Raw genomic sequence first — 27,985 nt, 5'->3', positions numbered from 1 at the left:
GTGCTTTTAGGCCATATAGTTACCAGACAAAACTCAGAACTCGTGCTTCAAAGGAAACTTCTGACTTGTTATTGGGCCATGGTGGAAATAGAAATGGTAAGGATTGCCAAGAGCTCTCAGATCCTCCTGAGTCTTGAAATCCTTATCAGATAATGGGTCCTGGGTAATCAGGACAATATCCAGGATGTGCCCAATGACAGAGTATCATCAAATGAAGTAGTAAATTGAAGACTGTTCTTGCCTGTGCCTCCAAAGAATTACATGCTTACATGAAGTGGTGGCAGAAGCCTCCCTCCCTCAACAACGATTCTGTTGTAATATGAGATGAAGGCCCTCCCCTCCCTGCACTGGAATCCAGAGGGCCCCAGTTCAAGGATGTCCATCCAATGCTGTTTACTGATGGATAAGCCAAGCTGAAACCATTGGCATGCCATGGGTGGCAGCTGCTGTATACCTAGACTCAGAAAGACAATAAGCCAACTATGGCACAGAGGAAAAGTACCCAATGTGCTGAACTATGAGTGGTCTGCTTAACCCTGGAACACTTGGACCCCAAAACACATGCATGCAATGTTTACTGCCTCGTGGTGGGAATCATAAACAATATCATGTTAGGAACATGGACAGAACATGATTGGAGAATCAAAAGTTCCCAGGTATGGCAAAGGGGCTTGTGGAAACAACTGAAATTGTAGAAAGGCACAATCTATGTTACTCATGTTGATATCAAGGGCAAGGGCTATATAATGATAGACATCTATGGAATGACATAGCCAATGCAGGATGCCTCAAAATGCTTTGCACACCCAATGAGTCCGGAGATACTGGTGGGAGAGAGTCTGAGGATAATTCCTACCTGGAGGATGAGAACAATGAACTTTCCCTCAGTGACAGCCATGAAATAACTGAATTTCCCATGACTGTTCCTACTGCTGGGTAGATCCACCACTGAACTAGACATGAAACACTGACACCATTACAGTCCCAGGAACATAAAGTTCCTCTTTCATTAAATTTCTAGTATATAGAAATTGGAGTTTATTTTAACTCTGGACACTCCAAGCTTAGTAAAGTTACTAATTACCTATAAAAGTTTTTGCTGGGAACCGGACTTGGCCCAGTGGTTAGGGCGTCCGTCTACCACATGGGAGGTCCGTGGTTCAAACCCTGGGCCTACTTGACCCATGTGGAGCTGGCCCATGTGCAGTGCTGATGCATGCAAGGAGTGCCGTGCCACGCAGGGGCGGCCCCCACATAGGGGAGCCCCATGTGCAAGGAGTGCACCCCATAAGGAGAGCCGCCCAGCGTGAAAGAAAATGCAGCCTGCCTAAGAATGGTGCCACCCACACAGAGAGCTGACACAAGATGACTCAACAAAAAGAAACACAGATTCCTGTGCCGCTGACAACAACAGAAGTGGACAAAGAAACAAGATGCAGTAAATAGACACGGAGAACAGAAAACCAGGGTGAGGGGTGGAGAGGAGAGAAATAAATAAATCTTTTAAAAAAGAGTTTTTGCTAATTTAGTAGTGGTTTCTGTATACCCAGTCATGTCATCTACAATCAAAAACAGTTTTCTTTTCCAGGTTTTCTGATTGTTCTTTCCACTCTTTGATTTATTACCCTAAGTCCACCATTATATTGATATATAACTGAAGTGATGAGAGAAGGCATCCTTTTCTTGGTCTCTATTTAGGGTAAAGCATTCTTTCTTTCAATATTTAATAAAATATGAGGTGTAGTGGTAAGAACAGAAATACCTCTGTTAGTTCCAATTTTAGTAGGAAAGCATTCAGCAGTCTTTTAAAATTATGTGTGAAACTAACTGTAAGGTATCTAGAGAGATACTCCAGATTATAAATTTTCCAAAATTAAGGTCAAGGAGTGGATTTTCACATCTGTACCATCATAATGGCATTGCATATGGGCATTATAGTTTTGGAAATCTATTACTTATTTTATAACAAACAAGATGAGTTTTGCAGTGGGTTGAGACTGATACTCCCTATTAGGCCACTAGCAAGAGACAAGGGAAACATTCTGGACTTCTGCTTGGCTCAGTGAGTTGCTGTCTGTGGGATGCTCTCACCCACTGATAAATCTAGTCAATGAAATGAAGTACTGGTTCCTCAAAGATCAGAAACAAATCAACTATATGTTTTTATTTTTTAGATATTTAATCACTAAAGAAATATCCACCACTGGCCCATTCAAGGCAGCCATAGAATCATATTCATTTACCTTAGAAGACCTCGAAATAAAAAATTTCACATATTCTCCTATTCCCAAACTTATAGCATTTCCACCACTGACTTTCATAACTTGGTCCTGAGATACTTGAGCATTTGTCCAAACAATAGCCCTCACAGAGACAAGATATAAGATCCCCCTTGAGTGGCGCTGCTTGGGTGGGTGGCAGGTTGCAGGCTCATACCTTGATGGCTGAGGAAAAGGGTGAGTGGGTTTTTGGCATTTCCTGTCCAGATCCTCACAACAATGAGTGCTGCCAGGGAGTTCCACCCACATGGGATGAAGCGTTCAGCCTCCCAGACGATGATCTTGGATTTAGCATTTGGGAGGCCGCAGACTTACATAATGAAGAAAGAAAACAAAACTCCTTGAGACTAATGGATGCAGGAAAGAAGGAACATACTGGTCATCTTGTTATAGGAGATCACAAATCAATATCTCACTTCCAAACAGGGGAAGAAGACAAGAAAATTAATGAAGAATTGGAGTCTCAATACCAGCAGAGTATGGACAGTAAATTACCAGGAAGATATCAAAGACATTGTGGACTTGGCTTCAGTGAGGTAAAAGATCATGATGGAGAGGGTGAAGTGGCTGGAGATGATGATAATGATTCTCCTGATCCTGAAAGTCCAGATGACTCTGAAAGTGATTCAGAGTCAGAAAAAAAAGAATATGCTGAAGAGCTCCAAGCTACTGAACACCCTGATGAAGTGGAGGATCCCAAAAACCAAAAAGATGCAAAGAACAATTATTAAATGATATTTGTTAAATCTAGTGGTTCTCATAACTAAACACTAAAGCTTTGTATTGAAAGTAACCCTTATTGTTATAAGGCACAGTGGAGGACTGCTTATAGAGCACAGACCTTTGTATTATAATTTTTAAAAAGGCTCTTTTAAATAATTACAAAGAGTGTTTGCTTTCAGATGCCTTGGGTTACACTTTTATGGATGTGACTATAACCATTTTTGTAAAGAGTAAGAGTTATGTAAAATAAGAAATAAAGACAGTACTTAGCTTCCTTTCATATTAGCATCATCAATCCTCTAACCTCACCTTTTTACCCCTTCTAAGCAGTTATTGGGGAGACCTTTTGAAACAGGTAATGTTTTGTGATTTTCTTTGTTTGTGATAGCTGTTCATCATTTTTTGTTCCTTTATATTTTTCTCTTATAAAATGTTTGATACTGTGATACATTCATGAAAAATATTATTCTTCCATGAGACATTGCTATAGTAGAACTGTGCATCATGGATACTTCACCTGACAGTAACAATCTAAATTAACGTTAACTAAAAATTAGGTACTTAGTTTAGTCTTACTAATTCAACTCTACTCTTTTGGACCAATGCGACATGAGACCAAGTACATTCTCACCTGCTACGGCAGTTAAAACTGTCATACATTTGGAATGTTATGAACCCAAGCTGTCTTTATATAATTTGAATTATATCATATGTTAGAGTTTTGATAAAGTTTGGCCAGTTTTTACATAAATTATTTCTCTGGTCATTTGGTGCTAGCTATATAAGAATACGTAAAACTGATTTTTTTTAAAAGGTAATATGTGCCCAAGGTTCATTTTCTCCATAAGACCTAAATAAAAAGAAAGCAGTTTCCCATTAAAAAAAAAAAAAGATATAAGCTCCCCAATCACTGAATAAATAATTTCCCTTTGAAAACACTCTCCATTATGAACTTTCTGGAACACCCCCAAGGGGTTTTATCCACTTAGCAATTTCATGTTTTCATAGTTATCCCTAAACTAAGTTTTATTTAGCACACCAAGGCTTATGTTTGAGTGATAATGTTGTTGACATTGAGAGAGGTTCAATTATTGCATATGGAAAAGGCCAGGACTCAGTAATAAGTTTGGGAAGGAAAAAACAAATTTATTTACAACCGGCGGGGCTCTGGAGCTTCTTATCCAAAACCCAAGCCCTGAATAAGATTTCTGAGTTCTTTTTATGCAGATACAGAGGAAGAGTTAAATGGTTATTTCAGTGCTCAATAAGTTTGAATTAACATATATCCCCTACATTCTGGGTAAGCTTTTAACATGAACTTTATACATTCTGGGTAAGCTTTTAACATGAACTCTATACATTCCAGATAAGTTTTTAACATTTGTTTTTTATCTTCCTGGAATAGTTAAATTTATAGAGCTTTGTCTCCCCCCCCCCCCCCCCCCAGGACTGGAGTGGTTGGTATGGTTACAAAGGGCAGGACTGGGCTGCAGCTCCCACCATTAGATACACACAGCTTAGGTTATCTATGAAGAGATGCACAGCCCCCCACCCATAGCCTACATCAATAGTGCACAGTGATTACAGTCCTTGTATTTCACCCTTGTGGAATTCACTTATTTTATTTAAATTATAAATTGTGGCATTCTTATATTGAGTACAAACACATAATTTCTCACATTTGATTACTCTGACTCTCCACTTCCATTGGTTTATATGGTGAATTCTCTCATATGGTATATCATTAGACCATCTTCTAAGGACTTTACTACATAGAGGACATAGAGGACATTCATATGGATTCTGTGCCTTATGAATTTCCTTAGATTATCTTAATTATTATTAATGACTAAGGGCACTTTCCTATTGATGGCAGACAGTGTTTCTTCAGTATGTGAGCTCTCCGGTGTGTTTAAAGGGACTTCTTTAAAGAGATATCTATTGTTGAAAACTTTCATATTCAAAGGATTTATAGAATGACATCTCTCATTCCATCTAAGGTCAGAATATTGACTAAAGGCTTTCCCATATTGATGACATTCTTAGGGTTTCTCTTCAGTTTGATTGATCTTATGTTGCTGAAGGTTAGAAAAATTGAGATTTTCCCATTTAAATTATACTTAGAGATCCTGTCCTGTTCACCTTCTCTCATGTGACCTGAGGGCAGAACTATGAGTGAAAGCTTTCCCACATAGATGACATTTATATGGTTTCCCTCAATGTAAGTTCTCTCAAATTCTTTTTGTGAAAAGCAATGAATGAAGACTGTCACACATTCATGACATTCATAGGGCTCCTTTCCTCTGTGAATTATCTCATGTTGCCTAACATGAAAAAATCTAAGGAGAACTTTCCCACATGGAAGGCAACCTTATAATTTCTCTCCAAAGCAAGTTTCACTGTATTGTTTGTGAACTGAGATTTCAGTAAAGGCTACAGCACTTCAATGACATTCATACGATATACTTCTAGTATGATTTTGCTTATGTTGATCAAAAGATCACTTGTAAATGAATATTTTCCAAGTAGTTTACTGAAATATGGTTTATTTGACATGTCAATTAATGCATGTTGAGTTACTATGGTTCTGTATGTGGAATCTTCTTGCAAATAATTACATCTAAAGGAATTATTTTGGGTGTAAGATGTCTACTATGGGGAATTCAATGAAAGACTATAAAATATTCATCCACATACATGAAAGTCTTCATTTCTTGTATTAGTGAGCCAAAGGGGTGCTGATGCAAAATACCAGAAATGGGTTGGTTTTTATAAAGGGTATTTATTTGGGGTAGGAACTTACAGATACCAGGCCATGAAGCATAAGTTACTTCCCTCACCAAAGTCTATTTCCATGTGTTGGAGCAAGACAGCTGCTGATGGCTGTGAGGGTTCAGGCTTTCTGGGTTCTTCCCTTCCAGGGTCTTGCTTCTCTCTGGGTTCACGTTTCCTTTCTTTCCTGGGGCTGGCTTCTCTTTCCTCCATGTACTGACTTCCCAGGGCTCCAGTTTAAGTCTTCAGTGTCAAACTCCAAAATCAAAACTCCAACATTAAAAGCCCTCAACTCTGTTCTTTGCCATGCCTTTTATCTGTGAGTCCCCACCTGCCAAGGGGTGGGGGCTCAATGCCCTAATCATAACTCAATCATGCCCAGGTACAGATCAGATTACAAGCATAATCCAATATTTCTTTTTGGAATTCATCAGTTATATCAAACTGCTACATTTCCCTACATATGAATCCTAGACTAATTCTCTAGTGATATTATCCAACAAAAATCTTGCCCATGTTAGTTTCATATACACATTATTCTCCTCCATACATGGAGATTTGCTTTATTATAGCATCCCAATTGCAAAGCTATCTATTCAAGTTTGAGATTCAAGATGATTTAAAGTTTATGTGAATGATGTTTATGCAATTGTCTTTTTACAAGAAATCCAGTTAGAGGTTTGCATTCAGTTTAATTTTCCCCTAATTTCAAACTATTAGAGATTTTTGGTGGGTTAGCATTCAATCCCTAACATAATTACAGTCAGTTGATTGTACTGAATTCCTAACTTATTCCATCCCCAGGTAACTATTTGGAAAACAAGGTCCACTGTATTGATGCTTACTGATGACATGATCTTAGAAATGTCTTTCCTGCAGATAGGTTGCATGAATATAATTTCTTGTTTTTTTTTAAACTTTTTTACCTTTTGGTAAATATTACAAGGGCTTTGACAATGCATTTGCCTGGGCTTTTAATAGCTGGTGAATGTCTGGGCAATGTGCACTTGCTATCCTTCCTGCACCTTTGGGAGTTTATAATGTTTATGAAATTTCTCACTGGACTAGTCACCACAATCTATATTATCAGACAAAAAGGTTTTACCCAGGGATTTCATGATCCTGGATTTGCCTCTTTTGGCAGATGGTTGCTACCTTGGCTTGAGGTCAAGATAAATGAAAACATAATTAGAAATCTGTCAATCACATTAGGAGAACTTAATCTACTGCCAGAGCCAGAACTGCATAGCAACAGGCTTTTGATTCATTGTCTAAACTTTTTTAGACAATAGCATTGTCAAACTTGATTATATATTAGCTGAACAAGGACTCGTTTTTGCCATTGGTAGCTGGAAAATGTGCTTACTAAAAATTTCCTCTCTTAAGCAGCTCTGAAAATTTTAATACACTAATTCTTCAGGTTTTCTCCTAATCTAATTTTAGAATTTTACTCTTTGCACTTAGTTCCCCAAAGGATACTAACCAGAAAATCTCAATTTCGTTTACAGGAATAAGATAATGTCTCAAAGCAAAACGAGACAGAATGGGTTCAGAAGAACTCAGTAAATCTGTAACTGTCCTCAAGAGACCAAAACTTCTTGATATCCTTGGGTGGTTGGCTGAGAAAGGAATCACAAAAACCTTGGACTAGACACCTGCATGTCAATATCTAAACTGTGTTTTTTTTTTTTTTTAACCTGGCTAAACCAAGGGCATGCTTAATATGCTTGAGAAGATGCAGAAGTGAGAGTTTGCACATATTCCCCTCACAAGACCCCTGGAAGCATCACTTTTTTTTTTTAACTTGTCTTTTTCTCACCTATCCCATTTTCTTTTTATTTTGCCTGTAAAACCCTAGCTTCCATTCTCACTTTGAACTGGTTTGGAGAAGATTCCCCCAGGTCCTTGCTTGTGCACTTGCAACAAATCGCCTTCTCTCTGTAAGATGTGTTTCTCCTGTGTGCACCATATCTGGCAGACCCTTGTATCGGAAAGAGCTGTGCTTATGTTAACAACATTGCGAAACTACCTGTTGTATTTGGGTAAATACTTCTGGAGATGCTGAGACACAATTGCAAGAAAAATTGAACAAGCACAGGCCTGCAGGACTCTGGCAGAAGGAAGCCAGAGGAGAACCCTGTCAGGATAGGAGTGGTGTGGTGGGTCAGCATATTCCCCTAACCCCACTGCCAACCCTGGGGCCTCAGCTCAGAGCTAAAAGGGCCTTTCTGAGGAAGCTTGTCCACATACAACAAAGACCTGGGAAGTGTGAGTGGCGACTCTGCCTATTGCACCAAGTGGCCTCTGCCTGAGCACCACCTTATGGAATCCCACTTCTGCTCACCCAAAGCTGGCCTATAGCAGGGGTACTGTGGACTCACCCAGAGTAAGGTGCCAGATGGGAAGTGTGCCCCCAGTGGGAATATAGGCAAGGGGACAGCCCAGAGTGGGCTAGCTAGAGAAGAAATGTTCCTGAGACCTGGGCAGAAAACAAGATATGTGGCTTCCAGTTCACCCTGGCCTGGTGTGCTCAGTCAAATCTCTTGGATAGACCCAGCAGGAAGGGTCACCTGTGCTGTGTGGCTGCCAGCTTGGGGATTCAGCAGTAGTGCTGGTGGTTCTGGTTGAATGGTTGAGGAATACTGGGCTCCTGCAGTGTATGCAGGGGCATTCATGGACTGGGAAAGGGGTGGGTGTGGTTGTTGGCTGTGTTTGGGGGCCCTTCTAGGAACTGAGCTAAGCTGGCAGGGCACAGCAGAGCCAAGGGCATAACCCCTGAAGATGTGTGGCCTGGTGGGATTTCAGAAGCAAAGCAGAGGATCTCCTTTTGTAACTTGCCTGGTGAAGTGTCTGTGACCCCCAGTTGCCCTTAGACTCTGGTTCTCTGGGTAGCCAGACACTGCAGAGTGGTCTCACCACCTGGCTTTCTTTTTTGCTGCCCATGTCACCCAAGGGTGTAGGTACAAACTAAACAGGAGGTGTAGTGCTGCACCAGGGTGCCCTTGTGGCTGCTGGCAGCAAGCAGGGGCCAGGAACTAAGTACCTTCAGTTCCTCATGCTGGGTGAGTCTTCACAGCATTGTCCATACAGACTCTTGAAGTTACAGGCTATGGCAAACACAGCTTTCTGCACTACCACCCTGAACATGACTGATGTCTCTCATCTCTGAAGCAAAGCTGGGTAGGGCCTGGTTAGTACTTGGATGAGAGACCATCTGGGAATGTCAGATCATTTTGCTAGATGCATATCTCTCTATTCCTCTTCTTTAGATCACCACCAATCAGAGAATGGCTTCGTCTAGTCAGCACCTCATGTTCCTTCCCCCATCTGCATGGTCATCTCAACTGTAACTCTGTCCACAACAGCACAGATAGGTAGCTGCATCCTAGCCCTTACATAGAGCTCCCAGGCCTGCTCAAGCCCACACCTGGCAAGGACAGTGGAGATCCAGACTTCTGAGGCCAATCCCCCTCATCTGCTAGGCTCCTTTTCAGCCAACATGTCCTTTACATCTTGGCATCTGCAAGCAAATGGTGAACACCAGGGACCACCCTTGGCCTTCCCTGCCTTCCCTGGAACAACAGGGATAGGCCAATGGAACACACCTACCCTTTGCCCCTGGACCCCATCCTATACACGTCCCATGTTAGGAGAATGTTCTGGTTCTGGGTGTCTAGGTTCTTGACTATGTCACATAAAAGAACTTAAGGACATGCTATAGGGTAGACAAGAGAGTAAAGCGTCTATTAAGAAATAAGAAAACTAGAAATGAGATAACTAACAAAACCCAAAACATGGGTTTGAGCACGCTATGTGGTGAGATGTGCAGGTTAGACCTTTTTAAAGCCTTTTCTCCTCCCTTTTCCTAATGTTGGGAAGGTGCCCCAGCTGTTTGCTGTTCTGATTAGGTGCCACACCTGTTAACTCTCAGAGGCCCAATGGAGAAGCTGTTATTTGGAGTTACTTGGGGCTTCCCCTTGACCCTGGACCTTGTGACAAGGGTCTAGTTGGGATCTTTCCAGCTTTTTTCAGTAGCAGACGGTTTGTGGGCAGGGTCTATGGCCATGTTCTCTGTCAGGTACAGCTGCCTTCCCTCTTTCGCTATACTAACATGCCTCAAGTCCCCCCTCAGAGACCTTACACCCTTGTTCTTAAAGGGGAGCTGAAGGGCAGTGGTCATTCTTCTTTAGCTACTTCCTTCTGGTTAGGGGGAGAAGTCCCTGCCTGGAAGGGTATAAAATCCACTGGCTATTATATTGAGGTTGAGGAAAGACAGGTCTGGCACCATGGTGGGAATTGGATGAAATCCCACATAATTAATATCTCTTTCTGGAGGGTGTTGATCTTGAAAGAAATAAACTTAGTTAGACTTTAAATTACACTGTCCTACTAAAAGGATAAAGAAGATGGTGGTAAGTAGACCCCAAAATGGACCAGCCATGACATACTAGACCACAAGTGTGAGAAATGCAAGTTGCCTTCAGAGGCTGCATTCTCCAGTAGCTGATGGCCAACAGCATTTGTCCTTGAATTCTTTTACACAGTTGGTTAGCTTTAGGGTAGATTGTGGTAGGCCCGCTGCTACTGAAAAAAAGCTGGAAAGATCTCATCTAAACCCTTTTTCCTTTGGATGAGAATTGTCCATCAACCCCTTGTTAGTTGTCCTGGGTGAGTTCAGTGAACTGGAGAGTACGTGTGGCAACTCCATTAAGATTCAGGACCCAGTTAGCACATGGATGGATCAAAGATTTAAGTCTCTTGGACATATACCTATCAATATAGTACTAGATATAGGTTCAACTAGAAGGGGCAGAGGAGTCATGTGTAGGGAAAACCACAACTGAGTCCAACTCTGTCACACTGGGGAGCATAAATTTCAGTAATTCTCACTGGAAGTCTGCTAAACTCCTGAGCTGCCTGCCTGCATGTAGTGCCTGGATATTGCTAGATCCCTCAGGAGCCTGCTATTTGAGGCACTATTTACTGTGGCAGTCAATGAGATCCTGCTGAGGTATGTATAAATGCAACTTCTGGAATGTCCTCCCAACTCACTTTGAAGTCTCTTAGCCATAAGAAACTCATTTGTATTTACCATTACCTTTGTTGGTCAAGGCTTTTATCCAGGCACACTGCTAGTTGGTGGTGGTAATAATCCCTCAATACAAGGGAAGCTCATCCCCAGGAGTCATGCCCCACACTGGGGGGAAGGTAGTGCATTTATATGCTGAGTTTGCTTAGACATTGGTCACATTTGAGCAACAAGGAGGCCACAGGAGGTAACTCTTAGGCAATATATAATACTAGGTTAAGTTTCAATTTCAAAAGAAAAGGTTCATTAATATCATAGTCCTGGTGCAATGGTCCATCCTCCTTCACAAGCCACACTTCCTGACCTCAGGAGATTCTTGCTGTCCCATTAGAGAATGTAGCAGAACTCCACAGGGTGGGAATTCAATTCAGTTATTGTGTGGATCTCCACCCACTGTGACAAAGCTCCCTGAAAACTTGAACACATTCATATGCCTTAAAAGCATGCCCCAAATGAACCCTCTTCCATGCATCCCCCATTACCAACACCCTGCACCAATGATCCTCCCCTGCCAGAGTTGTGACCCTTCTGTGATCCAAAACCTCTCCAAAGATGAAGCCAAGAAAATAACCAAATAAAATTAATAAGAATATGAAATAATAATGATAGTTTTAAAATAGCAAATAAAATACAAAAAAATCTTAAAGTTCTTAATGATTTTCATCATCTCAAAGATTTAGTATGTATAATGTTAATTTATTTTATTAGTAGCCTATAAAATTATGGAGATTACATCTAAGGCAGAGAAATTTGAAACCGTTATAGTTTATGCAAGAAATGTTCCTTTTCCTTCCTTCACAGGAACAATGGGCCAAACATCCCTCTACTACACATAGTGTACCTGTGTTACCATTCCCTGATATCCATGGGATTCAGACAAAAAGTTCAAAATTAGTCAAGACATGGTAAATACAGAAACAGGATGATTATATACCAAGCTAACTCACTGTTCAGTGAAGCACACACTTCCTCCTTGGCACATACACTGTTAGGAAGCTAGATCTGGAAGGCCTGGATGGAATTAAAAATTTTCACACTCTTTGGGACATAGTTGTTCATACTCCTTCCTGCCCCCTATTAGACACTGCCTACTTGCCTTGCCAGTCTGGTTAGTCGAGACCACCAGGGGAGGTGCCTCATGAGCTTTCCTCTCCTGCAAGGAGCCCCCAACACACACTTTGGATCTCTGTGGTATGTACATCTACTGATATCATTGTTTTCTCACTTTTTCTGCTGCCTCACTCTTACACTTTTTGACATGAGTGGTCCCTAGTGAGACCCCATGGTTGGGGAATAGCTCATCTGCTAGAGTCCAGGATAAAGTTCCAGATGATGTTCCTGTTTCTGTCACTTGAGAAATGGACACCATCTCTGCAAGAACTGCCTGGACACTCGTCCTCTTTGAATTCATGTTTATCAGGACAGAGAGCCAACACGGAGGGCCAAAGCCTCTGGAGGTGAACAGGCTCAGTGATCCACCCAGAAAAGTAAAGATGCTACATCCAAATCAATTAACTACCATTACAGCTTATCTGTCTGCAAAGGCTGTGCAGGAGTGTTACTATATGCAAAGCTCATTTCAAAAGAAGGATCTGCCTGATCTGGTGCTACAAGGGAGAAACATGTTTCAATGAGAAGGTAATTTATTGCAAGTACTCTAGCAAAGATTAGGGGAAACTTCCCAAAAGCAGTTCAAAGTGAAAATGTTAGCTAGCATTTTTATAGGCAAAAAAGAGAAAAGATTTAGGTGAGAAGAAAAACAAGGAAAAAAAAAACAAGTGATGCTGTGATGCCAGGGGTATTATGAGAAGGGTACATGAAATTTGTCAATACTGCATTGGCTCATGCATGTTCAATTGTCATTGATTTCAGTGGCTAATAAGTTACAGTTTAGATATTGTTATGCCAAGTGCTGAAAGATATCAAGCCTTTTGTTCCTGAGAAAAGTTAGAGATTTACTGGGTCATAAATTGCTCCTGACAGCAGTCTGAATTGTTTTGCTTTGAGACATTATCTTATCCCTGTAAACAAAAATGAGAAAGCCTTGCTAATATACTTCAGTAACTAAGTGCAAAGATTAAACTTCTAAAATTAGATTAATAGAAAACTAGTTTAATCAGTATATTAGAATTTTCAGAGTTTTTTAAGAGAAGAAATTTTTGGTAATCACATTTTCCCAGCTGTAAACAAACTCTTTTGTTTACACTCTTCTTATTCTTAAAATGTATTTTGTAAATATTCCTCAGAAAAGGAAAATGGGCAATGGGCTCATCTTCTGTAGTTGTTTTCTGCTTTTTAGGGGTGAAGAAACTTTTCATATCATTTTGGAGGATGCTCTACACATAAACTCACAAAAAAAATATAGGCAACAAAAAGAAAAGCATATGGTAAGCAAAATAAAGGCAACATTTAAGAAAGCCATTCTTTTATCTCATAAACAAGTTCATTAACTACTTAGAAAATGAACCAAGTTTGCCAAAAGTTTTAGTATGTTCAATACTATGATCCAGTATAGAGGAGATATTATGTTAATCAAGTACAGTACTTAACACTAAGCAACACACAAGTTTCTCTTTGAGCTGCAGTTAATCTATCTATGCTCCAGGTTTACAATAACATACATGATGTCTCTCCATGGAAACAGGCCATAATGCAAATTGTGCCTATTTGGGTTTTACTCACATTACTCTGATAACTATTGTTCCACTGGATATATCCTTCACACAGCCAGCATAGTGCAGCACCATTGGCCCTGGAGAGCAAGCCATCTCTGGCTAGGGGAGCTGCAGGTGTCTGAAGCAACAGTGTACTTCCATCTTCTTCAGAAGCAGGAGCAGGTGATGTAGCGGATAGTTTTATTGTTTTCAGAGTCATAATGACCAATCTAGACAATAACTCAAATGGAGAGGCACCATGCACAGCACTGGGGGGCCTTGTTTAAATGCACAAGAAAGTTTGGCAACACTGAAGTCCATCTCTTAATTTATAACATATCAAATGAACTTAACTATTTTTAGCTCTTCACTTTTTACAAGGTGAAAGAATGAATCTTTTTTCAGTAATGTGAAATTAAAAGATACTTTCCAGGGTTTTAAATTGAGAAAGCAAAATTTTAAAGGTCATGTTTGAACATTGTGTACTTTTAAAAGTGAGAAGACATTTCTCTAAAACAGCAAATAACATGATAAGGTTAAAGTATAAGAAGCTATTTGGATAAAACATTTTCTGCTTTGTGTACTGAGTTTTCAGGAGAAAAACTAATAATCTTTTACTGAAACAGACTAATTATTTAAGAAACTTTGTCACTTTAACAGAGAAAGAACCAAATTTTAGTTTTGCATCAGTATACTATTTGATACTCTTTTATAACTTTATAGCTAGACCCATCAAAACTTACCAAATTTGACCACAAAAATTCCGTTTCTATAAACCTTATGAACTTTCTGTATTCATTCAGGTTTTGTCCCCATTTTCCACTTTCTTAATAACCAGTCATGGTAGCAGACTTGGCCCAGTGGTTAGGGCATCCATCTACCACATGGGAGGTCTGCGGTACAAACCCCGGGCCTCCTTGGCCCGTGTGGAGCTGGCCCATGTGCAGTGCTGATGCACACAAGGAGTGCCAAGCCACGCAGGGGTGTCCCCCACGTAGGGGAGCCCCATGTGCAAGGAGTGCACCCCATAAGGAGAGCCACCCAGTGCAAAAGAAAGTGCAGCCTGCCCAGGAATGGTGCTGCACACATGGAGAGCTGACACAACAAGATGAATTTGTCCTTCAATGCCTGGGTTGCTTCACTCAACATAAAGTTCTCAAGATTCATCCATGTTATCATGTGTGTTTGTAGTGTATTCATTGTTAAAGCTGAGTAGTATTCCGTTTATTGTATATACCACATTTATTTATCTATTCATCTGTTGATGGGCATTTGGGTTGATTCCAACTTTCGGCAATAGTGAACAATGCTGCTATGAACATTCGTGTGCATATATCAGTTTATGTCCTTGTTTTCAGTTCTACTGAGTATATACCCAGAAGTGGAATTGCTGGGTCATATGGCAAATCTATAGCTAGTTTTTTGAGAAACCGCCAAACTGTCCTCCAGAATGGCTGGATCCTTCTGCATTCCCACGAGCAGTGGGTGAATGTTCCCATTCCACCACATCCTCTACAGCATTTGTAGTCTTCTGTTTTTTTCATATGGGAGTGACATGGTATCTCACTGTAGTTTTGATTTACATTTCCCTAATAGCTAGAGATTTGGAGCATTTTTTCATGTGCATTTTAGCCATTTGCATTTCTTCTTTAGAGAAGTGTCTGTTTAAAACTTTTTCCCATTTTTAAATGGGTTGTCTTTTTATTTTCAAGATATGAGTTCTTTATATATGCAAGTTAAAAGTCTCCTATCAGATATATGGTTACCAAATATTTTCTCCCATTGTATAGGCTCTCTTTTCACTTTCTTGACAAACTCCTTTGAGGTGCAGAACGCTTTAATTTTGAGGAGATCCCATTTATCTATTTGTTCTTTTTCTGCTTGTGCTTTTGGTGTGAAGTTCGTGAAGCCATTTCCTATTACAACATCCTGTAGATGCTTCCCTACACTGCTTTCCAAAGTCTTTATGGTCTTAGCTCTTATATTTAGGTCTTTGATCCATCTTGAGTTGATTTTTGTATAAGGTGTGAGTTGGTAATCCTCTTTCATTTTTTACATATGGATATCCAGTTCTCCAGGCACCATTTGTTGAATAGGCCATTCTTTCCCAGTTGAGAGGGTTTTGTGGCTTTTTTGAATATTATATGACTATATATATGAGGAACTATATCAGAACTCTCAATTTGGTTCCATTGGTCTGTGTGTCTCTCCTTGTGCCAATACCATGCTTTTTTCACTAATGTAGCTTTGTAGTATGTTTCGAAATCAGGTAGTGTGATTCCTCCAATTTTGTTTTTCTGTTTTAATATGTCTTTGGCTATTCAGGGCCTCTTTCCTTTCCAAATAAATTTCATAGCTAGTTTTTCTAGTTCATTTAAGAATGCTGTGTTGATTTTTATTGGGATTGCATTGAATGTGTAGATCAGATTTGGTAGGATAGACATCTTAATGATATTTAGTCTTCGTATCCATGAAGAGGGGATAGTCTTCCATTTATTTAGGTCTTCTTTGATTTCCTTGAACAGTGTTGTATAGTTCACTGTGTATAAGTTTTTTACATCTTTAGTTAAATTTATTCCTAGGTATTTGTTTTTTTATTGACTGTTGTAAATGGTATTTGTTTCTTGATTTCCTCCTGAGCTTGCTCATTACTGGTGTACAGAAATGTGACTGATTTTTCACATTGATCTTATAACCTGCGACTTTACTAAACTCATTTAATCATTTATGAGTTCCAGAATTTTGTTGTAGACCTCTCAGAGTTTTCTATGTATAGGATCATGTCATCTGCAAATAATGAAATTTTGACTTCTTCCTTTCCAATTTGAATGCTTTTTATTTCTGGTTCTTGCCTCAGTGCTCGAGCAAGTACTTCTAAGACAATGTTAAATAGAAGAGGTGAGAGTGGGCATCCTTGTCTTGTTCCTGATCTTAGCAGGAAGGATTTTAGGATTTCACCATTGTAAATGATGTTGGCTGTGAGTTTTTCATATATACTCTTTATCATGTTCAGAAAATTTCCTTGTATTCCAATCTTTTGGGGTGTTTTTATCAAGAAAGTGTGCTGTATTTTGTCAAATGCTTTTTCTGCATCTATAGATATAATCATGTGATTTTTTTTTCCTTCAGTCTGTTTATATGGTATATTACATTGATTGATTTTCTTATGTTGAACCATTCTTGCATACCCAAAATGAATCCCACTTGGTCATGGTGTATAATTTGTTTTAATGTGTTGTTGAATATGGTTAGCAAATATTTTGTGGATTATTTTTGTGACTAGGTTCATTAGAGAAATTGGTCTGTAGTTTTCCTTTCTTGTGGTTTCTTTGTTTGGCTTTGGTAGTAGGGTAATGTTGGCATCATAGAATGAGTTAGGTAGTGTTCCTTCTGTTTTGAATTTTTAGAAGAGTTTCAGCAAGATTGGCATTAGTTCTTTCTGGAATGTTTTGTAGAATTCACCTGTGAAGCCGTCTGGCCCTGGGCTCTTCTTAATTGGGAGGTTTTTTTTTTTTCTTTTAAAGATTTATTTATTTATTTCTCTCCCCTCCCCACCCCCACCCCAGTTGTCTGTTGTCTGTGTCTTTTTGCTGGGTGTTCTTTGTCCACTTCTGTTGTTTTCAGTGGCATGGGAATCTGTGTTTCTTTTTGTTGCATCATCTTGTTGTTTCAGCTCTCTGTGTGTGCAGCACCATTCCTGGGCAGGCTGCACTTTCTTTCACAATGGGAGGCCCTCCTTATGGGGCACAATCCTTGCACATGGGGCTCTCCTATGTGGGGGACACCCCTATGTGTCACAGCACTCCTTCTGTGCATCAGCACTGCTCATGGGCCAGCTCCACACGGGTAAAGGAGGCCTGGAGTTTGAACCATGGACCTCCCATGTGATGGACGTACGCCTTAACCACTGGGCCAAGTCTGCCACCTTTTGGGAGGCTTTTAATGACTGATTCTATCTCTTTACTTGAAATTGGATTGTTGTCATCATCAATTTCTTCTTTCATCAATATAAGCTGCCTATGTGTTTCTAGGAATTTGTCCATTTCCTCTGAATTGTCATTTTTGTTGAAATACAGTTTTTCAAAGTATCCTCTTATGATAGTCTTTATTTCTGTGGGGTCAGTGGTTTTATCTCCTTTCTCATTTCTTATTTTGTGCATTTGCATCTTCTCTTTTTTTCTTTGTTAGTCTCACTACGTGTTTGTCAATTTTACTGATCTTCTCAAAGAACAAGCTCTTGGTTTTGTTTATGTTTTCAAGTGCTTTCTTATTTTCTATTTCATTTAGTTCTACTCTTATCTTTGTTATTTCTTTCTTTTTTCATCCTGTGGTGTTACTTTGTTTTTTTTTACTAATTTCTCCAAATGTGCAGTTAGTTCTTCAATTTTTGCTGTTTCTTCTTTTTTGATGTATGAATCTATGGCTATAAATTTCCCTCTCAGTACTGCTTTTGCTGCATCCCACAAGTTTTGGTATGTTGTGTTATCATTTTCATTAGTTTCAAGGTAGTTATTAATTTCTTTTGAGATTTTCTCTTTGATTATCTCTTTTTCTAAGAGTGTGCTCTTGAATTTCCATATCTTGGTATGAAATCTGGGCCTCTGCCCCTTGCAGATTTCCAGTTTCACTCCACTGTGGTCAGAGATATTATTTTGTATGATTTTGATCTTTCTGAATACATTGAGCCTTTCTTCGTGGCCTAGCATATGGTCTCTCTTGGAGAATGATCCATGTGCACTTGAGAAAAATGTATATCCTGCTGTATTTGGGTGTAATGATCTGTATATGTGTATTAGATCCAGCTCCTCTAATATACTGGTCAAGTTTTTTTTTTACTTTATTGATTCTCTTTTGAGATATTCTGTCCAAAGTTGACAGTGGTGTATTAAAGTCTCCCACTATAATTGTAGAGGCATCTATTCTTTCAAGTAGTTTTTCCAGTGTTTGCCTCATGTATTTGGAGGTGTCCTTGTTAGGAGCATAAATATTTATGATTGTTCATTCTCCTTGAAAGATAATCCCTTTCACTAATATGTAGTATCCATCTTTGTTTCTCACAATTGTTTCACATTTAAAGTCTGTTTTGTCTGATATTAATATAGCTACTCCTGCCTTTTTTTTGATTATTGTTTGCTTGTAAGATTGTTTTCCAGCCATTCACTTTCAACCTCCTTGAATCCCTGGGTCTAAGAGGTGTTTCTTGTAGACAGCATATAGATGGGTCATATTTCCTTATCCAATCTTTCAGTCTGAATCCTTTGATGTGTGAGTTTAATCCATTGACATTCAGTGTAATTATTTTCAAGGAATTATTTATGTTAGCTATATTTTGTTTGGAATTGTGTTTGTCATATTTTGTTTATTTTGTCCTTCTCTTTTTGTCTTTTTTGTTGCTCTTACACTCTCCTCCATCTCTGCCTCTCCTGTTTTTTTCTTTCTTCCTGCAGAACTCCCTTTAGTATTTATTGAAGGGTAGGATTCTTGTTGGCATATTCTCTTAGTTTCTGTTTATCTGTGAATATTTTGAACTACCCATCATTTTTGAATGCTAGCTTAGCTGGGTAGAGTATTCTTGGTTGGAAATTTTTTTTAGTACCTTGACTATATCACACCACTGCCTTCTTGCCTCCATGGTATCAGATGAGAAATCAGCACTTAATCTTATGGAGCTTCCCTTGTATGTGATGGTTCTCTTTTCTCTTGCTGCTTTTAGAATTTTCTCTTTGTCTTGGCCATTGGATTATTTGACAAGTATATGTCTTGCGGTGGGCCTGTTGGGACTTATGGTGTTTGGGGTACGTTGTGGTTCCTGGACATGTACATCCATCTCCCTCAGTAGATTTGGGAAGTTTTCAATCATTATTTCCTCCAACACCCCTTCTGTCCCCTTTCCCTTCTCTTCTCCTTCAGGGATGCCTATAATACATATGTTTGTATTGTCATTCAGGTCCCTAAGTGGATTTTTTCTCTCTTTTTATTGATTAGTTCTACTATCTGTTTGATTTCAGATGTACTGTCTTTGATGTCACTAATTCTGTCCTCTGCCTCTTCTAATCTGCTGCTATTTGCTGAGAGTGTATTTTTGATTTCTTGAACTGTGGTGTTCATCCCCATCATATCTGTTATCTTTTTGCATATGTCTGCAATTTCCTCTCCAAGTGTTTTCTTCATATTATTAATCTCTTCCTTTACTACATTAAGTTGGTCTCAAATATATGTTTTGAGATCTTTAATTACTTGTCCAATATTCTGCTCCCCTTCCTGGTTTTTAGTTTGTTCATTGGATTCGGCCATGTTTTCTTGATTATTGTTTTGGATTGTAGTTTTTGTTGCTCTCTGGTCATCATTTTATCTTGACGGGTTTAATCAGTTCCTTAGCTTCTTTGTCTATTCTTGGGGATTAATTAGGTGTTGTTTGTGTGTAAGTATTATGTCTTCTCTTTGCCACTTTGTTCTTCTTACTCTTTTTTTGTTGTTGGCTAATTTCACTTTGAAGGAAAATATTAGGGCCAGGGAAAGCAAAATGAGTAAGAAAAGATAATGTATAAAGTAGTATTGGTAATAAATGTTAACAGAGCAACAATGTGAGATCTAGGAGAATGGATATTAGACTCATGTAAGTTGTGGAGAGTTATAGCAGTAAGTAGAGCACTGATAATGAGATAGACAACTGAATATGGGGAGGAATACAGTATGAACTTTAAGGCCACTGTTTTTATGAGAGAGGAAAAGAGAAAAGAAAGACAGTAATAGCGAGTGGATAAGAGACAGAAAACAGAACAAAAGTATTAGAAATAAGAAGTTAGACATGGGCCAAAGAAAGGGAGGTAGAATGTAAGGGAAACAGCAAATGATGGAGGATAGAAAGGTGTGGGGGAAAGGGGATAGTGTAGGTGGCCAAAATCAATACACACAGAAAAGAGGAAATGGAGGATGAGGAAACACAGCAAGTGTGAAGCACTCCCTCCAGCACCTATTATATAAAGTAAATAAAATAAAATAAGAAGAAAAAGAGAGAAAAGGAAAAAAAAGAGAAGAGATAAATGGGGGCAAAGAAAAGGGGGGGGGGGGAATAAGCAAGAAAAGGAAAAAGAGAAAAAATAAATAAATGAAAAAGGACCTTGGGGGGAAAATGGGAGAAAAGACCAGGAGACAATGCAGTATTAGCAACCATGACAAAAAAAAGAAAGAAAGAAAAAAGAACCAACGTTTCAAGCTAGGAATCCTCTTTGCAGGTAAATATTACACTTAGGGATCCGGCCTTCCCCCTTTCTCCCTTCCTCACTTCTCTTTCTCCCTGGACAGCAGGAAAACTGCCTGAGAGGTCTGGTAGGAGACTCAAGTAGGTCCTTGTTGAACTAACTCTACACAGAAGACTATGACTTTTTATTTCCAGTATGAGAGCACCTACACCTCACCAGAACCCCCAAATATGCTATTGGAAGCTTGGATATCACCTATATTCCCTCCCTCTTAGGTGTGCTAGGGGAGGTCTAATTGATTTTCTGACTCCACCTTCTCCCAGACCAAGTTTCCTATCCCAGGACATTTAGGTAAATTGGGCTTTCTCAGCAGATTCGCCTCTCCTTTCTTCCCAGACTCTCCCCAAGTCAGCTGGTACACTCCTCCAAGCTCCAGCAGAGAGAGAGAAAAAAACAACAACACAAAACACGGATGGCTAGGGTAATCAAGGACCTCAGATGGACCTCAGAGCATGGTGGATTTGGGCATGGGAAGTCCGTGATATTGCAGACTCAAGGTGTGTGAGTCTCTGGAGCATGGGCCACCAGGGTTGTTTAGGGAACACAGACCTGGGAACCACATATCTGGTTAACATGGGGCCTGGGAACACCGCAGCACAACAAAGCCTTCAGGAATTGCAGCAGCCAGTCCACTAGCCCTAGGGATAGGGGTCCTGCCCACATCTTCTGACCTCCATGTCAGAAACCCAAAATTCCACCTCTCACAAGAATCTCTTCTGTCACTGTCTCACCAAATCGACATCCGGACACCTCCTGCCCTGCAAGCCCCCGAAACAGCCTGCTTAGTGTTTGGGAATACCGCAGTACAACAAAGATTTCAGGGATAACTGCAGCCAGGCTGCCAGCCCTAGGGGGAGGGGCTCCACCCACAACTTCTGACCTCCGTGTCAGAAACCCAAAATTCCACCTCTCTCAAGAATCTCCTCCGTCATTGTCTCACCAAACTGACATCCAGTCACCTCCCGCCCTGCAAGCACCCGAAACAGCCTTCTCAGGGCTTGGGAACCCCCCAGCACAACAAAGCCTTCAGGAATCACAGTAGCCAGGCCGCCAGCTGCTGCTTCTTTGCAGGAGAGATTATGAGGTGCACTCACTCAGACACCATCTTGCCCCGCCTCCTATTTTGCTTTTTGATATGTGCATATTTGACCAGCACTTTCTATCTTTTGCTTAATGATGAATAAGGAATGACTCAGGGAAAAGAACTATTAGTTGCCTTATCTTTCCCTTTCATTCTTTCATCATTTTCACTGTAAGTGTCTAATGAGTAAGAAAGATATGATAAGGGTTCTTGGTTGTTCATGATTTTAGAAGGTTTTTCCCTCCCTTCTGCCTTTTAAGTAAGCTCTAGTTGAAATAAAAGTGTGGCCTCTTGGAGCTGTTAGCATCCCCTTTACTCATAGAGGTAACATGCCTACCTTTATACTCACATTGATTCTTGCTGATTTCCCACCCATAATAGGTTCATTGTAATTTTGTGCTGCTGGGACATTGTTACTACTACTTGCTAGTAGGGTGGCAAGAAGTGGTAGATAAGCATATTGTGTATATCTTCTGCTTCACTTCCCTTTCTGTGTTAACTTAGAGAACACAAGTTCAAAGTTAAAATGGTTAAGAATTTCAGGATGATGACAGCAGTGCATTGAAAAACAAGCACAAGTTCTTCTGAGCATAAGTCCCTGAGCACCTGCACAGGTCAAAAGTCCAGAAAGTTAGCTTTGGCTCTGGCTTCTGGCAACTGAAATAAAAGCCAATCAGAAGATGCCATCAAAGATGTCATAGGTTTGCTAAGAAAAGCTGGACATCCTATATATGTAAGTAGTGCTGCATGTCAAAATGCTCTCTGCTTTGTGAATGTCATAAATTTGGGTATGGTATTTACACAGACAGAGTAGGGGAAAGGCTCCAAATAAGAAGCTTCTAAATTCTTCTGAAGGGAGTTACTATGACAAACAAATTTGAATTCTTAATGATCAGTTCTCTTTCTTCTACAAGAGATTTTGTTTATTGTTCTGTTTCAAAATCCTTTCCTCTGACTTGTTACCATTGTGCCATGACCAGTTTTCAGACATTTGAATGTTGAAAAACACTGTGTGTGGATGCCAGTCATGATGTTGCATATTTATTTTATTTCTTCCACTTCCTGACAAGGCATTCCTTTCCACAAGAAATTAATCAGATTTGTGTAGGTTATGATTCTCAATTCTTGCTTCATAAATATTTTAGTTGTTCCTCTCACCCCTTTCTCACCCTGGGAAAACCCTCTTATTGTTTTACATTGGATGAAATGGTGCCTCTTCCTGACTGTCCAGGAAAAATTGATTTCTCCCTCTATATTCTTCTCTGCTCCTCTCTCTGTGTGGAACTTATTGGTTTATATTATAATAGTGGATTTCTAAGTCTGTTTTCTCCATTAGGGTTTCAAATTTCCCCAGCGTAGGAATGGGGTATTTTTCCTTTCTATGTCCCTGTTACTTACCAAAGTGTCAAGCACATGGTCAATTTAAAAGGGAAACACTTAACAGCTCTTTATAATTTTGGACATTTTCTCACATTTTAGACCTAACATTTTTCTCAGGTGAGATGGCATGCTTGTTTAGCTGTTGAAAATGAAATGTAGATTATCTCCTCAAAAGCTGATATGTTGTTTTAAAGGCCTCTTGCTAACCACTCTGCACAGTCATTTCAATGAACTTAAGCTCTTGAGATTTAAAAGGTTGAAAGATATTTCTGAAACTACAAACATTTTTTAAAAATTGTCACTATTATTATTTTATTCTAATGACACACATAGCTATTGATAAAATACATTTAAAGTACCTGCCTGGTGAGAATTAGCATGGGGATCTTTATCCTTAATGTTCTCCAGCTGGACGCTAAGTGTCCATTGCCTGTGGTTGAAATTGACCTAGAATTGTCCCCTAGAGAAGTTGTTACTGTCTCCAGCTGGTCTCCTGACCATCAACACATGTAGGCAATGACCTTCTGTTCATGCACATTTTAGTTCATCCTGTAAATGCTACTAGAACTCAATTCATGACCAAGGGATGTGAACTGCCCATAATTTGCAACATATTTGCAATTTGCACAGTTGTCAAAGCAAAACTCGAAATGTTCTTCTTACCAATACTTATCAAAATCAAGAAATAATATTTATAGAAGTTGGTCTGAAGAAAGTCACTTTGCACTTCATATTAATCCTCCAATAAATAACAGAATTTTCCCTCTCACCATCATCCGTTTCTTCCTCTTTATTGTTAGATTGTTGTTGATATATTGTCCCCGTCTCCTTCCCGCCCAGTATTGGCAGCCGGCGCTGCCCCTCCTTCTCCCCTTCTCCGTCTTCCGCCTAGCCGTTATCTAGACAGCCCACACTTTCCCCTTCCCCTCCCTTGCTCCTAACCTCTTAGCCAGCTTACTGTCCAGTAACCGCCTACTGTCCAGTAACCGCCTACTGTCCAGTAACCGCCTACGCAAGCAACAGCACCCGCCGGCACCAATCAAGTCCCTTTACATATCCCTAGACCCTATAAAACCATGTCCCCTTCAACAATAAAGTAGACTTGTGCCTAGACCTTGTCTCCGTGGTGTTCTTGCTTGCACCGCGTGTCCCCCGTGCCTGAGCGGAGAGAGCAAGGGCCCAACGGCTTCGTGCCGAACCCCCTCCTCTCCTTCGACCGCAAGGCAGCCCCCATCCGGAGAGCCCACCCGGCCAACTGCCGACCCTCCCAGAGGCCTGCCGCTGCCCACATTTGGCGCCCAATGTGGGTGGGGCCCACTCTGATGCCTACCCCCCACGCTTCGCTTAAGGTAGGGACTCTTCGGTGTCTTCCATTCAAACCAGAATGGGTGCTTCGCTCTCCTCCCGTCAGGTCCTGCAGGTTCGGGCCCTGGCTGCCCTCCTGGAAACTAACCAGGTTAGAGTTTCCGTCCGCCAGCTTCAGTGCTACTGGGACTTACTTCTCCCGTTCAATCCCTGGCTCATCACCTGCCCGCTCTGGAGTCCTCAGACTTATGCCCGGCTGATCGAACGAGTAGCCTCAGCCATGGAACATGAGGGCCGGGTCTTTCCCCCCGGCCTCCTCCCCGCTCTTGTGGCCATTCGCGCTTGTTTGCAAGGTGTGCCCACTCCCGAGGCCAAGGCCTTCCCGTGCGATACCGTGGATGAGTCAGGGGAAGGGCGCGGCCGCCAAGATGGCACTCCCGGTAACGACTCCGATGCCGAATCGCTCTCAGCTCAGTTGGAGGCCGCGCTTGAGCTTGACCCCCCTTGCGCCGCTGATTCTGACTCTGACCAGGATGGTGCACTTCCGCCTTCTTCCTCACGAAACAAAGGAAAGCCCACCCAAGAAGGCGCGCTCCCTCCTTCTTCCTCCCAAAAGAGGAAGAAGCCGCACTCCTCGCCCCTTCCTGCTTCTTCACGGAAGGACTATCCGCCGTTGTACCCTCCCCTTCCTGCCTCGGCGCCATCTTGCCCCTACCCGGAACCAGCGTCATCTTGCCCTTACCCGGAACCGGAAGCGCTTCATCCGCCATCTTCTGATGACGACCTAGATGATGCGTACGAGCGCCCGCCATCTTATGTGCCGCCGAATAGACACCCTCTCCCACGCTCTAATAATCTTCTCTTCCAGCCCCCCACTGCTCCAATCGCTGATATGTATCCGCTAAATCCCAATCGTTCTCGAGCAAACCCCCAAGTATGGATTTCCTTCTCTCCAAAAGACATGCAAACCCTCCACAGCACTATCCGAGAGGATGGTCTCGCCAGCCCCCATGCTCAAGACCTCCTTGAACGTATGACCTTTTCCCGCTGTCTCCCCTACGACTGGATATCCCTCGCGAGAGGCATACTTCCCTCGGGGCAGTTTATTGACTGGCGCGCACATTTCGCTGCCGAGAACGAAAAACAAATCGCCGAGAACACCCGCGATGGCACCCGATATCCTGCCAATGCGTTCCTCAGACTGGGGCGCTACGCCATGCCACAGAGCTACGTCGCCCTCCCTCAAGGCTTCTACATCCAGCTAAGGCAGTGTGCCCTCCATGCCTTCCGCAACTGCGCCGCCTCCGCGCCCGAGCCACTCACCAGACTTTTCCAGAAACCAGAGGAACCGTTCTCCGACTTCATGGCGCGTGTCCAGGCCGCGGCCGAGCGCAAGGTCGTTGGCACGCAGGCCCAGACCTCCTTCATCAAGGACATTGTTCAGGAGGGCACAAACCCAACTTGCAAGGCGATCATCAGGCCGCTGAGAGACAAGCCCCTCCACGACTGGGTCCTCTCCTGCTCCGGAGTCAACGCCCAGGCCTCCGCCGTGGCCCAGGCTGTCCTCGCTGCCGTCTCAGCCTCCAACGAATGCTTCCGCTGTGGCGAACTCAGCCACTTTGCTAGAGACTGCCCCAACAAGCCACGGCCGCCGCCGGACGTGCCCAACATAGGCCATCCACCACAGCCTCCTTCCACTCCGTGCCAGCGGTGCGGAAAAGGATACCACTGGGCCCGCGACTGCCGCGTCCCTAACACCAGCCGCAAGCCTTTAAACGGCCATGGGGGCAGGCCTCAGCCCCGCAACAAAGAGGCCGCAACGACTCAGCGCCCCCGTCCATGAAAGTACTCTGGTCTGTTCCCATCGCACCCTCCACCAGGCCTCTTCTCTCTATCCAAGTCTCCGGCCGCTGGCTCACAGGGCTACTCGACACAGGAGCAGAAATTTCCTGCATCCCACTCGACCAGGCTGGGCACCTCCCTCTGACCGATGGCCCCCTAGTGCTGGGAGCCACCGGCCAAGCGCCCTCCCAGCAAGTTGCCCAGGACGTTGTCTGGAGAGACGCAGAAGGTCGACAGGGAACCTTCCGCCCCCTCATTCTGAAGGAAATCTCGCAAGTTCTTTGGGGCCGTGATATCCTGCATCAGTCGGGAGCCGTTCTCACTGCCACGCCACCGCAGCTGCCCCCCCAGTAGTTTCGGCCATTGCTCGCGTTCGACCTCCAGCACCCGTTCCTCTGCAATGGGATACAGAGGAGCCCATTTGGGTGGAGCAATGGCCTTTCCCAATCCCTAAATTGGACATTCTTAAGGGGCTTGTTGATGAGCAGCTTCACGCGGGCCACATCGAGCCCTCCACCAGCCCATACAACTCGCCAATTTTCTTCATTCAAAAGAAGAACGGGAAGTCCCGTCTACTTCAAGACTTAAGAGAAATCAACAAACACATCAAGCCTATGGGATCGCCGCAGCCCGGCCTCCCCCACCCTACCGCGGTGCCCCGGCATTGGTTTGTTGCAGTGATAGATATTAAAGACTGCTTTTTCTCCATCCCGTTGCACCCGGACGACTGACCGAAATTCGCCTTCACGGTTCCTCAGACCAACCATCGGGAACCGGCACTGCGATACCACTGGCGCGTTCTGCCTCAGGGCATGCGAAACAGCCCTGCCATTTGCCAGATGTATGTATGCGAAGCCATCCAGCCACTCGTGAAGTACGCTAACATCATCCACTATATGGACGACTTGCTCGTGGCCCATCCCTCAGAGTCAGGCCTGCACACAGTCCTGGAGCAACTGCTGCGCCACCTTCGAGACCTAGATCTCAAAGTCAATACACAGAAGCTAACGGTTCATCCACCCTACCAGTTCCTAGGGTTCTCCATCACTTCCACCGTTGCGCCCCAAATGCCACACATCAGAATTCCTGACCTGCTTACGCTCCTCGAATTGCAACAACTCTGCAGACAGATCAATTGGTTGCGCCCAGCGCTGCCGCTTACCACAGAGCAACTCCAGCTCCTGTACCGGCTACTCTGCTCCAACGCTCCTCCATCATCTGCACCCGGAAAGAGGATTCGCCTCACCGACGAGGCCAAAAATGCCCTGGCCCGGGTAAATAGAGCCATCGAACAGTGCCAACTCCAGCGACATGAGCCTGGGAAACCGTTGTTAGGCCTAGTCTTACCCACTCGGGGAACACCTACTGGCCTTCTTTGGCAAGACGGACCACTCCTCTGGGTCCATATGGCAAAGAGCAAGCTCCGAAAGATTGGACCTCAAACCACCCTACTCGTTCAGCTCGCCACCGCCCTAGTCACACAAGCCACCCATCATTATGGGTGCCCACCTGACACCATTGTGTGGCCCTTCACCACCGGGCAAGTCACCACCCTGCTACACAGCTCCGTTGATATGCAGACTCTTATGGAGCTTTAT

The 27,985-nt window shown here is 42.2% G+C and overlaps 1 protein-coding gene and 1 pseudogene across 2 annotated transcripts in view; both read left to right on the top strand.

Moving 5' to 3' along the window:
• Positions 1-27,985, top strand: part of LOC101420875 (zinc finger protein 705D-like) — a 152,672-nt gene that overhangs the window by 65,064 nt on the left and 59,623 nt on the right. Inside the window, exon 7 of one of the 2 annotated variants that reach the window (XM_058292014.2) lies at positions 7,283-9,567. The exons of the other annotated variant lie outside the window; for it this stretch is intronic. Within the exon in view, the coding sequence (XP_058147997.1) occupies positions 7,283-7,288 (6 nt within the window). The 3' untranslated portion in view covers positions 7,289-9,567. Of the gene's footprint in view, positions 1-7,282; positions 9,568-27,985 lie in introns of those variants that run through there. 2 annotated transcript variants of the gene reach the window in all.
• LOC101419998 (small acidic protein pseudogene) lies at positions 202-3,306 on the top strand (annotated as a pseudogene).

Source organism: Dasypus novemcinctus, chromosome X, assembly GCF_030445035.2.
Source record: "Dasypus novemcinctus isolate mDasNov1 chromosome X, mDasNov1.1.hap2, whole genome shotgun sequence".
Classification (NCBI taxonomy): domain Eukaryota; kingdom Metazoa; phylum Chordata; class Mammalia; order Cingulata; family Dasypodidae; genus Dasypus; species Dasypus novemcinctus.
Note: the sequence above shows the minus strand (reverse complement) of the source record. Positions and strands in the feature narration are given on the sequence as shown.